The 14,889-nt window shown below is 40.7% G+C and overlaps 1 protein-coding gene across 2 annotated transcripts in view; it reads left to right on the forward strand.

Moving 5' to 3' along the window:
- The window catches only part of samd12 (sterile alpha motif domain containing 12), a 112,524-nt gene that overhangs the window by 24,379 nt on the left and 73,256 nt on the right, over positions 1 to 14,889 (forward strand). For both annotated transcript variants that reach the window (XM_067612556.1, XM_067612555.1), the window contains exon 3: positions 4,985 to 5,114. In XM_067612556.1, coding sequence (XP_067468657.1) covers positions 4,985 to 5,114 — 130 coding nt within the window. The remainder of the gene's footprint in view (positions 1 to 4,984; positions 5,115 to 14,889) is intronic.

Genomic DNA, 14,889 nt, shown 5'->3' on the forward strand with positions numbered 1-14,889 from the left:
CACACACACACACACACACACACACATAGACATATCTCGGTTTCATCCCCATTCCTGTATGTAACAGATTAATTAATACAGGGAATTTCATCTCTTGCCAGCTCTGGCTGAGAGAAATAGAGCGAGGCAGAAAGAAAGAAGGAGGGAAACGTGAGAGAGAGCATGCCAGAGCTGTTAATTAGCTGTGCAGTGGCGATAGGGCAGACGACAGCGCTCTGTGTCTCAAACAGCCATTCACTCAGTCAACATGGCACTAATGGCAGTGGCCCTCCTCCTCTCAGGTCTTTTATGTCCAGTCACACTCAAAAGGCAGGTGCAGTGTTCAGCTGTGACACTAGAGGGTAGTATGTAACAGTGAATCTTACTGGTGTACTATAAAGGAAAGCAAAGGGGGACAGTCTAATGCAACCTTGCAGTTTCACTGGTACTTTTAAAAATAAACAAAATAAATGGAAAAAAGTAGCTTTCTGTGCAATATGTATATTCAGATTTACATACTGACAGCTCGGAACATAATTTACTAAGGCTGCAACTATTAGTCGACTAATCGATTAGTCGATCAACAGAATGTTAATCAGCAACTGTTTTGATAATCGAGTCATTGTTTTAGTCTTTTCTAAAAGCAAAAATACCATATATTTGCAGGTTAGGTACTTAATTGAATATCTTTGGGTTTTGGACAAAAAAAAAGACATCTGAAGACGCCACCTTGGATTGTGGGAACCCTAACCCACATTTACATATTTTGCATATATTTGACATTTTATAGACAAAACAATTAATCGATAAATCTAGAAAATAGTTGACAGATTAATCAATAAGGAAAATAATAGTTCGTTTCAGCCCTAAAATGCATAAAGCATGCACAGTGCAAGATATATGCGATTTATTATACATTACTCTGTGACCCCCAGCTATCTGGATCTGGATCCCAGTGACATGTTTAATGGTTAAAGTTTGAGAGCTAAAATGCAGTGAGTGCCTGACATTACGTGTGTATGTTTATATTTCCTCCTTTTATTTCTAGCAGAATTCTCACTCTCCTACATCCCCACTTTCACTCTGCTTTGATACGATCTTTCGCAGCAGTTTGCTATTTTGGAAACTGTCTACCCTGAGCTGAAGTATTGCTGCTTCTGTGAAATTATACTTCACTCCAACAGTGAAATTGTGCACAATATTGTTCAAAAGAGCAACTAATTAAAGTTCCTTTTATTGCTTTTAATAAATCGTATTGGTTTTTTCCTAATATTTCCTAACAAAATTAATTGAAAACATAAAGTAAATGTCTATGACTATGTACATGACACCCATGCCAAATTTGCTCTTTCAGCCACATGGTCTTTGTCTCTGGTATGCTGCTCAGTGCGTTCAATTCCCAGCTCTTCTTTTATTCCAATACCGTCTCCACAAAGGAGGGCATGTGATTGCCTCTTGATTAATTTAGCTGAGTACATTCATACTGGATCTTTAAATGCTTATCAGTGTTAGAGCGATTACATGGTCCATTATGTATGTAATAGTTTTCAACTGTGGTTGTTATGTGTGGATGTTTATTCCAGGCTCCAGTTCATGTTAGGGCTGTGCGTTTTCCCAAGGCTTCATTCCTCGTCTTTAATTTTTGAGGTTGTCCGTGCTCTGTTGCTAAGGTAACGTGAAGAATACTGGGAACTGCACTGGGCTTTCAGTTATCAATTAAAGCCAAGGACAGCGCGACACTGAACGCATGTTGGCACACATGGCAAATTTGATGTTTTGTGTGTATGACTGTGCTGAATGTGTGTATACATCGCATTCATGTATTTTTCACAGTGTGGGCGTGTTTGTGTGCCTGTGCTATACTGCACATGTGGGTATATGTATAGCTGTATGTGCCTCCAATCCTGCATGTATTTGTATGTGTGCACGCCTGTTCCCAGATGTATTCCACTTAGAAATAAAGCAGCCTTCCTCTCTCACCCCTGTGCTGTCACTCAAATCTCTAATTGGCCCAGAGTCTCTTGAACACAGCTCTTTGAGCATGATTGTACTCCTGTTTTCTTCTCTCTGCTGTTTCCTCCCCGCCCTTTGGCTCTGCTGTCTGGCTGGCAGGCAGAAAGGCACCAGCTCACCTATTGTACCGGCCCCAGGAACACAGCTATGGGCTAAATCAGTACAGAATGTAAAACACAGATGGCCATTGACTCACAAATGGGTTCATGGAAAATGAGAGAGTCTCCTGTGTCAAACTCTGCTGAGTCCACTGTGGAGCTCTAGCTTTTTCGACTCTCCCTCTTTATTTCTGCACCTCATCTGTCAGTCCAGCCATCCTCCATACTCCCAGCTTCCTCTGTTTTTTTTCTCCTGCTAGTTATACTCTCCCAAACTATTCTTATTCACATGCTTTCAACACTCCCTTTTGCTTTCACTCTGTCCCTCACTCTTTCTCCATCTTGGCCTCCCTCTCTCTTTTTTGTCGCCTCAGGCTCCTAGTCGGGGTTAATTAGCATTGAGTTGAGCAGTGTTTAATGGTTAATGTGGTTTCTTCCTCCAATACCACTCCATCTCTCCCTCCCCTCCTCCCTGCAGATTCAGCATCCACGCCGCTGCCAAGCAATCGCATTAAGAGCGGTGGTCTCGCCTACCTGCCTACCTGCTAGGTTTGGCTGTCTGTCACTTCGCCTACCTGCAGGGGATACAGACCATATGCCAAAAACAGCATGTACATCTCCCCCCAATTCCTCTTTCTCTCTAGGATGCTAGATATAGAATGAGTGGGAAGGAGCAGTGGATAGGCATAAAGGAAAGAGCAAGGTAGTACCATATAATAAGAAACAGGTGAGAGAGAGCGAGATGGGAAATATGAGAGCTACAATATGTGAGGAGAGGAAGTGAGAAAGACAATGTGACAGATCTGACAGGGACTGAGCCGGATTGAATACGGAGGAGAGATGAGAGATGAGGGGGAAGGAGAAGGCAAAGGAAAGCAGAGGAAATGCTGCCAGTACCTGTTATTCTGCTTTCTCTGGGTGGGGAAGAGAAGGGTTTCCATTGCTATGCCACACCACACGGCAGCCAGAGAGCAGGCTGAAGTGGAAGGGAGTGGATGTGAAATTTTAATCACCTCTCTCTGTTTGTAATTTTAGTAGCCCCTCAATCAAAATCAAAAGCGTTGCCAGCACTTTCAAGAGCGATCCTCTGGCAGGCTACTGCGCTGCCTGTTATTGAAGTATTTAAACTAGAATGGTATCTTTTAACTAGAGTACAGTGCAATACAGAGTATGTGTGTGTGTGTGTTGCGTGGTATGATCTATTATATGCATTCTAATGTAACCTAAGTCTGCAGTTGGATTAAAGCTTCACTCTCTGTTCTTTCGTTACAAATAAGCGGCAACTACCACAGCTTGAGGTTGAAACCAATGTGGAAATATCTTAAAGTGCAATGCAACCGACGGCCACTAGATGCTCCAACTGACTCCCATCCAAAAAGCGTCAACTTCTCTCTAGAAATCTATTTTTTTTTCTTTAATGCGTCATTATTGTCTCAATTGCTAAATTAAGGCCTTCTAATAAGTGTGCTGGTGGTCATTTTGGAAATTATTGTTAATAAGATTTGAAGGCTTATATTAGGCTTTGATGTCTGCTGTGTGGGTGTTGACTGACAGTTGGCTCACCTGCTGCTCTTCCCAGCTCCAGGACTCGCACTGTGTCGGACTACTGTTGCAATATTTTAGTAAGTTTAATGTTACTTGACTATGATACCTGCCCTGTTAGCACAATTTTGCTAAAGTAGCTAATGTAAGCCCAAGTGTGCACCATTTGACGTTCTCAGTAAGATGGTGGTGCGTGTTTCTGAAACATGAAAGGCAACAGCATCTCTGGGCTTCAAACCGGCTCCAATGCAAACCAGTGGGTGACATCACACTTTGCTACATCCATCTTTATATACATTCTATGGTTACAGCTACACTACTGGAGTTTTTTTACCACATGTGTTTTTACCACTACTGTAGAGCAATACTTTGATTAGCCTGTATTGTTTGTATTTCATCCTCTATTATAATGATATACTTTTCTGCCAACTGTTGAGGGCAGTAAGGCATACTGACAGACATTTGATGGTGTTTTTAGCCACACTGGTGGCCTGACTCTATGGTCTATGGGTTGGTTGGTTCACTACTTTGGTCCAGAACTAAATATCTCAACATAAAATGGATTTATTGATTGCCACTGACATTTTGTACAAACATTAATGGTTCCCAGACGATAAAACCCAATGATTTTGGTAATTGCCTGACTTTTCTTCTAGCGCCACCATGAAGTGACATTTGTGATTTTGGAGAGATTGCCGTGAAATTTGGTACAAATGTTTATGCCCCCTTTTGAGATGAATTGCAATAATGTTGGTGTTCCATTAACTTTCCATCTAGCACCATCATCATTGGAAAATCTTCATCCAATTACCTTGGTTATTCCACATCTGGAAATAGTCTTTTGTGATTTGTTTACAATGAAAATTTCCCAGGGGACTTTTAGATTTTATGAATGTCTTATTATTGACTTTCCCAGTATTGTGTGTCGTCTTATTACTTTAAAAGATTAATACGTTATTGATCCTTGAGGGAAAATGTTACACAGCAACCAGTAAATATTCTATGACAAAATCAGTGAGGTGGAAGGCCAAACCATATAAAGGACTCACATGATGGCACCATGGCCAATCGGTGGAAAGCAATAACAGTATTTCATTAGATAGTTATTGCAGTCCTTAAATCATATGCCCCGACCAAAATGTAGTGGTATTCCACTCACAATGCACCAGTGTTTTATTTATATATGTACTGTGCATCAAGGTGGAACAACAGTGTAATAAACCCATAAAAAAATGGGACTTATCTTGTACAACCGCTTCAGTAGATGTCAAAGTTCGTTGATTATAAAATGAAAATACAACCTGTATTAACAAAAATTTTAAAAAGTGATATTTTATTTGTCTCTGAAACAGCCAGGATATGTGAAGCTGTCCAAGCCAGTGGCCCTGTGGACCCAACAGGATGTGTGCAAATGGCTGAAGAAACACTGTCCCAATCAGCACCAGATCTACAGCGATTCCTTCAAACAGCACGACATCACAGGTACGATTTGACACCCGCACTGGCCTGTACAGTGGCTGTCATTGAAGATGGTCATCATGTATTCTTCAATCAAACTGTCTGTTTGATTTTATTTTTTTTTTAGCGTGAAGGTGAATATCACACTATCAGCAAGTTTGTCATGTCAGTTTTGTGCACCAACATAATCATCATATCAACATGGCAACACATTTGAAGTTGACACATTGCATAAAATTGCACCACATAAAGTGCACTGTTCTTTTGTCATTTCTCATCTTGATGAAGCCAGATCTCATTCATAACATCCCAGGTGCGCTCCGCACCCATTGCCGCCTGCGGCCTTGCCACCCGGCCCACCCGTCTGTCCCTTCCCACTTTCAGCATTTCCACTGACAACAGTTTCCACGTCAATCATTTCCCTAACGAGGCTCCTCAAGGTCACCCCAGCGCTAATGACACTCCGGTCCGCATAGCAACAGACGACCGTTAATTGCCATGCACTCTACCTCTCAGAGCACGACTGATCACATTAATATGTTTATTTGTTGCCATTGAGGACCTCCTCGACTCAGTGACTGGCTGGCAGGATAAATCGCTTCGTGGTCATGATGAGTGGCATAATGACTCACGCTCCTGTTTTACCCTTTGATGCATTTTGACTGTTATATGTTTGCGTAGAGGGTATAGAGATTTAGCATCCTCTGTTAAATGGTCTGGAAATCTGAATCTTGCTGTTTTTCACTTCAAGTTGCACATATATCTCATGGGGAACGTAGAGATCTGGAGGAAACCCACAGTTCATTGCATGCTTGCTGAACCGCTGCTACATTTTGGATCCATCTCCAAGTAGAGAATTTTATTTTGTTTTCCTTTCATTCAAGGGACAAGCACTGATGTTGTGCCAAATCACTTGTGAAAAACAAGTTGTTTGTTTTTAGAGTTTATTAATTTGGTTCTTATGTTCGTATTAATATTATTGGCAGCACTAATTCAGATTAAATACAGGACACATGCACAAAAAGGACTTATACAGAAGCTACCACTGAAAACACTCCTCTTATCACATCCATGCAGTGTTTGTTATTACATAAAAACGAAATTATGTCAACCGCACTCATCTAGTCATTCACTTGGTAAAAATTTCTCACGAGGTCCATATATAATTAAGGAAAATTAATCTAACTTTAAGATTAAACACCTCAGTGTTACCTGACAAGCCCAGTGCATTCAGTTTAAGCCTGTAAATAAATTATACTTTCTCTTATTAGTCTTTCAGTGATTAAAACATTGGAAATTAGCTTCCTAATGATGCATTAACTTAATGACCTGTGTTTGTTATTAAGGTGTAATGATTTTTACAGGATCATACAAGTTAGGAAAGGGTTAACTGAATATGCATGCACACTCATGCACATACAGTACACAGACACACGTTCTCCTACTGGTACAATTAGGAGATAATGACATGCGCAAAACCTGCAAGTAATTCAGTTTGTCTTCACATCGAGCATTAATTAACAGAACCCAATTAAAACAGGCCAAGCCACACCAATTGGGCTCACAAGGCAATTTGCATCCCAATCAATCTTTGAAATATTATGAAGATATTTTTCTGTTCCTGTACTCTGTTAGAACAAACAAGAGGGAAACAAATGATGAATGGAATATTGTTGTGGAAAACAATCATGCGTAGACAAACAAACAGTGAGTATGAATACATTTATAAGTGCATGCAGGCGTGCATCTGAGAATATCTATTTGCACAGTGTGCTTGTCATACGCTAGCTGTGACCCTTGAAAATTGGGAATGTGTGTGTGTGTGTGTGTGTGTTCATGTGTGTCTGCGTCTACATGAATAAGCCTAATTTTTGGTTCGCAGAGCATTGGATTCTCCAGACCGTGGCATTTTTTTTCTGTGTTTTCTGTCCAATCCATCCATAACAGAATACTCAAACCTCTTTTCGGCTGCCAGCAGTACTCAATCTCACTTGTCTTGGCAATGTAGTCATCCCTTCATAAAGTAGCAAATCAATAAACCGTCTCTATTCCAGATCATAATTCAAACAGGCATTTGTGTCCTCCCTCCTTTGACATAAAACAGCAGAGAGGGAAATGCATTTTACTGTGTATCAGGGCTGGTGCAACATTTTAACGTTGAATGACTTCAGTATGCAGCAGCTGCCTCCCTGCTAGGCTCCTGTAACCTCCGCCAAAGAAATCAATGTTTCCCATCCTCCCTCCAGCCTATACTGCCAAGAAACTCTTTGCCTCCCTCAATCTTCACCTCCCACCCTCAACAGAGGCAGCCCTCGAATTTGACTTTAACACCCAGCTGTCATTAAAAATGCATTAAAGCATATTAAGGCATAATTAGATATTAGTCCCTAATCCGTTGTAATTACAAGGACAAAATTCTTTATGTGAGAGAATAGCTTGGCACGATAGATGAGTTAAACACACAATTTCCGATACCTCAGATGTAATCAGCGCAAAAGGTGTGGTGACATGGGTAATCAAAAGAAAGAGGGTGGAAGAGGAAATAAAGGGTGAGTCACTATTAAGTTATATTTTCTGTCAGAGAAGACCATTACATCACAATGTGGAAATTCAGAGCCTCTCTAGAGGCATACAAAGATGAGAATTAGATGCAGCTGTAGGGGCTGGCAGACTAGGTAGCCAGTCATCCCGGCAGCCAGTCGGCTAATTTGGAAACACTGTAGGTTTGATAAAAAACAGAGACAGCAGTGAAGTGTGAATTGGGACCTGAGCATGCAGAGATTACTGCTCCTACCATCCATCGGTTCGGCCGTTTTTCCTCACACAGGAATACGAGGATAAATGAATAACCAGCCTCCTAACATCCATTGATGTATGGTGTCATAAGGCGCTATTGTGAATAATTAATAGTCTGTAATATTAGTGGTTTAATGAAGGGTGGCCTGTATCCAGCAGCTCACACTATACGACTTCAGTTCTTTTAAAGGTCTGTGTTCAACCCCCTACGGTTGCTGGATCCATCATCTTTCCACTTTGAAAATAACAGCAGCCTGTGTCGCTTTGGCCGTGATCTCCTCATCCACTGGAAGGTCTCACACTGGGTACAAAATGTATATTTGATGAGCCACAGAAGAGGATGAAAGGTGACAAAGGCTATTTTAAACCAGACACCCAGGAACAGGCCTAAACAGCACTTGAGTGATGAGACAATGAATTCTACAGGCACCACAGACGGCTGTCATAAAAATGCTGCTGTGAAATAGAGGAACAGGCATACAATAAACGAGTCAAAGGGTCTAACATGGCTGGGTATCAACTCACAAGCAACAAAACGGCTCCACTGGTGGCCATTGTTTTGTGTTATTTCCAAAAGGGAAATTTGAACAGATCGCTGTTGATGAGCTGTCTGAGGGGCTATATGATCCACAGACAGAAGGAATCATGGTTAATGATGCTATTGGCAAGGTGATTATATAGCAATGTGTAATATAAAATTAATTACTTTTCTATCAAATACATGTTTCCAAAATGTCACCCTTGCGTTGCCATATGGAGAATTTGGACATTAATCTTCAGAGATCGTGAGTGAAATGCAGTAGAGCAGTTACATAAAGAAATGTAGTTCAGCCTGTAGAATTAGATGCCGCACAGGACACAATTACTTCAGGGGTTCTTGTTGCAACAGATCATTTTAACACAGTGTGTAGGCTAATGAGTCCTTTTAGAGAGCAGCTCATGTGCTTTCACTGTTTGTTGCAGTTTTTAACACAAAAATGATTTGAAAGACAAACAACAAAAATAGAATACAGCAGTGGGCTATGATTATTGACAGAAAACATAAAATAAAACCAGATAAATACATGTTTAACAATCATAAACCCACAGAAACAAAATGGGAACATGCAATATATAATTGTAAAGGACACTTACATTCCAAAAAGTTTCACCAAACCCACATGGAACTTCCCGTAGATTGCACAACTCAACACACTGACCTTCAGAGTTAAAATGAATGTAAAACCCTCTATAAAACCCACTTCTCTAGTAACAAAGTACAATAGCACCGTGTGGCTCTATGCACGCTAACTTTACCTTGCCATGCCATTGAGAACACAGTGGTTGACAGCTGGCGCCAAAATTCCAGGACATGAATTCCAGTAGTGCTTAAATCAAACCGTCCTGTCAAAATATCAACAGATAACATTGTTTAAGTATTTTTACAGGGATATTTTACAAGCTATGTGTGTATTTACCTTCTACTTTATAGGGATAGGCATTTCAAGCAAAAATATTATTTGATATTCACTGGGAACTATTCAACCTTTCTTTGAAGATTCCCCCAACCCCACCCCACCCTCCAACACACACACACACACGCACACACAAAGCAAAAGATGTCGTGTTATTGAGATTATAAGATGTTATTTAGTGAGGCTATGCTTGTCCGAATGAGCTACAACCCACAACAGACTCTAATTAAACTGTTAAACTCAAAAACCTTATAAAACACAGGGTAAATTGAACTGCACCACCTCCTTCCCCATAAAACGAACAGACAGAAATGGATCATTTCTCTTCCACAGGACAGTTTACTGGGAATCAGCCTGTCATACTACAACTCAGTATATTTAAGGCAACATGGTCCTGACTCTTCAGGCCTAACAAAAGCTAATGAAATCCCATATGCCAGCAGCACAACCAGATAAAGGGAAATGACTTATTTGTATATTTTTCATATACTGTAGTGGTGTTTCAGTGTTAATACAGCTCAAAAGGTGCTTGTGCGAGTTTAGCATGTCAGTCAGTATCACAACAAACTGTTAAATACATCAGGGGAAAATGTGGGCTGACATCAACTAAGCCATAATGATACTGATAATGATTTTGAACACGTCTAAACACGTCTAAACTGTTCAGGCTTATAGCCTATTCCATATTTTTAATTAGAAAAATTAGCATGTCCACATGGTCAGGATGAAGACGGGAGTGCAGTCTGTTTACAGTAACTCCTGCTGTATAAAACATCCTCTCTGATGGCACAGATGTTGCGGGCACACACAGGTATGCCCTTACTAATTTTTCCAGTCAGGGATATTTGTTTTTGTTGGTTTTCCACCAGTCTATGGGTTCGATGTGGAAGGGTGGGCGCTTGTCCTTGCAGTACTGGTTTAGTTCAATAGTTTTGTCCATTGTTTTCATGTCATAATCCTCGCCAAACAGTTCTACGATGGCAGACACAGCATCACTTTGTGTTTTGGTTTGTTTTGGCCAAAAGCTCAGTTTCGTCTGATTCAACTGTGACCACCTCCTCCACGCCCTTTGCCTGCACAGCAAGTTTAACTTCACTGTTTGTGAACCTTAGGTGTTTGTGCCTTTGATCCAGGAAGGATGCGATGTGTACAACCTTGCGAGGCACTGCTGACATCTGCAGGCGCAGTTCAGTGAAGCAGACATGGTGTGCTTGAATTGAGATACTTTGGGTGACTCCCCCTGGGTTTCTTTGAGGTGTTCTGACATAGTTGGAGATGGATACTCCGGATTGTCCACACAACACAGTAGTAGCACATTTCAGTGAGTGAAGCACAGGTATGAGCTCCTCCATAACACGCCAGCTATCATCAGTCAATTTGAGGGTTTGTGCATCTGATAGTTCGTTGAACACTCTGTCTGACAAGACTTCAGATATTCCCCATCTTTGCTCAAGTAGTCACTGGAATATGTCATGAATAGAATTCAACCTTGTTCAGCGGAACTGCACTAATTTGTGCTCAGGCAAGCTCTGAAATTGTTGCTTTTGTTTCAATGCTTGTGTTGCAGTTGTACTTTGATGGAAATGAGAAACCAGATAACTGGGAAATGCAACCACATGGTTTATGTGTTGAAGCTTGAATCCATCTTTTATAGTGAGTTGTAGTGAATGTGCAAATCAAGGCTGAGAGTCCAATTCTAGGCATTCAGTGTTGGCTAACACTGTGTTGCTAGCATTGTCATGTACAAATGCTTTGACTTTTCCTTTTAGTCCCCAGTGCTCAGAAGCGGTGAAAAGCACGTTTGCCACGTTGTCAGCAGTGTGCCGCTCTGGCATTGCTTTGGTATGCAGAACAGCACTCTGTATTTCCCAGTTGAGTAGTGACAGGTGACTTTGCTATCCATGAATTTGTGGTCAGAGACAGTTTTTCAACACTCTTCAACCAAGTGCGCAGCTCACTTTCGTTATCATATCACATCATATATCATATCAGATCATATCATATAGTTTCTCCAGTTTAGAAGTAAGTTGGTGGGAAGCACGTCTTTAGCTGTCATCTTTGAGATGAGGGCCGTTGTTTGCTCTGCACATCTGCCATCAAACTTACTTTGTCTGATGACAAAGCTAGCCAGTTATTGTTGATCTGTGGATGGACCCCCACCTTCTGCTATGTGCTTCACTCTCAAATAACTGTGCGTCTTTGTTGTAGACTTGTGATATGCTAGCTTTATCTGGCAGAGTACCTAATTATTTTTTTACTTTTTTTCTTGAAGGAGTTCCACACAGAACGTTTTGACGGCTGTAGTAGTCTTTGCATGTTTCTCCTGTTTGTACATTAGCATCTACCTATCTCACAGCACTGTAGCCAATGCTATACCGCCCTCATGCGGAAAAGAGCTGAAGAGAACATGCCGCACACGTTTTACTTGCACCGGGAAAAAGGGAAAAAGGGAAAATATATTTTTTAAGACAAGCCAAGATAGTCAAATTAACTATTTGATTTTTTATAATTTCGTGTACACTATTTACACGATGGGGTCACAGCACCGTCCACTCTGCAAATCTCCAGGTTGTTTGCACATAAACAGGAAGAAAGACCAAGATGCATTTGGCAGAGTAGCAGTAATAGTACTCACCACTGTGTGTTTTTTGCTTTGTACTGTTTTGTTATTGTGCTTTTATATGTTCTATTTGTAAGGGACTGCAGATAAAAATTAGCTTTAAAGCTAAATCTAGTGCAGTACATCCAATGTTAACATTTGTGTTTAAAACTGTACATTGTCCCAATAAATACAATACAATACACCTCGCCACCTGGCTACATTAGTTTCACTGGTTTACTGATATTGATAATGAATGGATACAATTACTGTATTCTTCTTTTTATTCTATTCCCTTATGTTTTAAAAGACAGATTAAAAGCTTGGGCCTGCCAAAAAGAGAAAAACAGACTCTTGATATTCAAGTCACAACAGTTCATGCCACCAGTGTAGTGACCGTAGCAAGGAAATTAGAGATTCAGTCAAAGGCAGCCTATATCGTGGCCATGCATGATGTGATCATATGATCAGTCTCAATCATGGTAATGTTCTCACACTCTGCTGAATATGTTCCACCAGTCTTACCCCAGTATGATTCAGCAGTGGCACTAAGGCTAAGAAAGGCTACGACCATGCATTTCTCTATTTCACTTTGGGCTTTTGCAGTTCTCACAATTTGGTGTTGCTGCTGCTCGTTACCACATAGAGACATTAAGCCTCCTCTTCTACTTGTAGAGACATTAAGCTTGGTGAGTCTTTCAAAACATTGTGGGATTTGATTACCTGTGTGACAACCATCCCTGTCTAAATTGCATTCAGGGCTCCAGCTACATGTGTTTATGTAGGTTATGTGAGGTTAAGATAAGAAAATTTACTGGCTTATTATTTGGGCTAGGTGAGTATAAAATCTGTTGCAAGCTGGAGGCATGGAGTTTTAATGATGTGAGCATTTAGTAGGCAGCAAGGCTCTAACAAAAGATGTTACTGTGTTGCATTGTGGGAAGTGTTGGATCTAGTGTTTTTGGAGCTTTGACCTACACTTTGGAAGTGAAATTGATTTTAACCACTTTATGGCAGTACAATGTTAAATTGCTCCTATAATATGGATATGTATCGTTACATCTTGAAATGGCAAATGTATGTAAAACCACATATAAAATAATCAACCTGATGTTCCACGTTTATCATTTACATGAGACCAAAATTCAATAACTAATTTTGTTAATTTTTTCAAGGGTTACAGATATTTAAGCATCAAAATTGATATACTCATCAATGTACACTAATTAGCCTGTTGAAGACTCCCTTAAAGAGTACAGATGTGTAACAAGTGGCTTGTGTTACAAACTGGAGGTGTGAAGTTTGAAAGGTGTGGACACGTACAAAGCACAGAGGGTCTAACAAAAGATGCTATAAAGTTGCATTATGACAAAGACAGGATCTAGTATTTTTAGAGTTTGAATCATGCTGTTGGAACAACTTTGTTCATTCTTTTTCCCCCCAGTGTTATAGAAATACAGTACTTTATTTCTGGTGTACACCATTAATTACAACTTGCTCTGAAATGTGTTGAATGATAACATGATTGACACTGATAAAAGAATTTAATTATCTCATAACCCTATTTCTTATTTTATCAGTGAGAGCCATTTTTTGAAGCTGTGTAAACTGACAGAAAATAAATGTCAGGCTGGCCTGACAAGGTCAAGGCAGGTTGTTCCAATCTTAGCTCGAGTCAACAGAAGGTCTGTGGCAAACAACAAGTGTCTGCAATAAATAATTGTGATATCCCGACTCTGACAGGATGTCATGTTGTGAAATTACAGATGCTAGTGCTTCTATAATAACCACGGAAATCTATAGTGGTGTGTTTAACTCAGGACAGCTTCTTGGCTCCATAGTAAACCTTACAATGATTCCAGTAATCTATACCGATTCCACAGCATTGGGAGTCCCAGTGAGATGTCTACAGGTTGTTAGCTGTGGCTAACCAACAGAGGTGCAGTATAATGATCAGCAAACTGAAATAGATCAGTAGTGGTGAAATCAGCATGAGGCTACTGCTGCTGTGACAAGTGGAGGATTGAGGCTGCTTATTATCTTTGTGTGGGTGTGTATTTGTGTGTGTTGTCTCTACTTGTGCTCTCTCTCTCTCTCTCTCTCTCTCTCTCTCTCTCTCTGGCTGAACTAGCTTCATTACGTAGAATGAACCATGTTCTCTTTAGGATCATAACTGGCCTCTTCTGCTACAGTCAGGAATAGCATCAGCACTGGATCACAGGTGCTCAGTGGCTGCAGTAGCCTTTTAGCTGCAGGGCTACAAGCAACTCAGTGACTGAGACAATCAGTCACAATTTACTTTAAGGACTTCAAGCTGTGCCAATGAAGAACATGCCCAGTGCTGCTACTTTCCATATTTTGTCGCCATCAGCTAGTTGAATCCAATGCTATCATTTCATTCTTCAGGGGAATCCTATCGCATATTACAGCCAGAAGTATACTTACTACCCAGCGTTCAACACTCACATCACTTGTTATTCTGTTCTTGACAGAGTGTAGCGCAGGTTTGGAGTGCGGTTTGCCAGATGCAGCTCAGTGACATTCATCCCCAGAGGACACACATATGGGTGCACAGCTGCGCTGGAGATTTGAGAAATATGTGTGACCGGTGTGGAAGATTTACCTGAGGAGAAGTAGTTATAGAATACATTCTTTCCCCATATCGCCGGCTTCCAGCACAGCTGCCAAAACATGTCAGGGCTGAAAAGTACAATTTTTGAACTTAAAGGGAGGGGAGGGTTTGCTGCTTTTGTAGTCCTGTCCTTACCCATGGCTACACCTTACACAGCCATAATTAGCGTGCCATTTTAGCCCCACATGGAAAAATGAGATGGACTTGCAAGATCAGTGTCTGTGTGTGCAGGCACATGACCAAATATTTCCCATATTATTGTGTGTTTGCGCGCGTTTGTGTGTGTGTGTGTGTGTGTGTGTGTGTACTGATGCACTT

The sequence above is a fragment of the Thunnus thynnus genome, chromosome 15, assembly GCF_963924715.1.
Source record: "Thunnus thynnus chromosome 15, fThuThy2.1, whole genome shotgun sequence".
Taxonomy (NCBI): domain Eukaryota; kingdom Metazoa; phylum Chordata; class Actinopteri; order Scombriformes; family Scombridae; genus Thunnus; species Thunnus thynnus.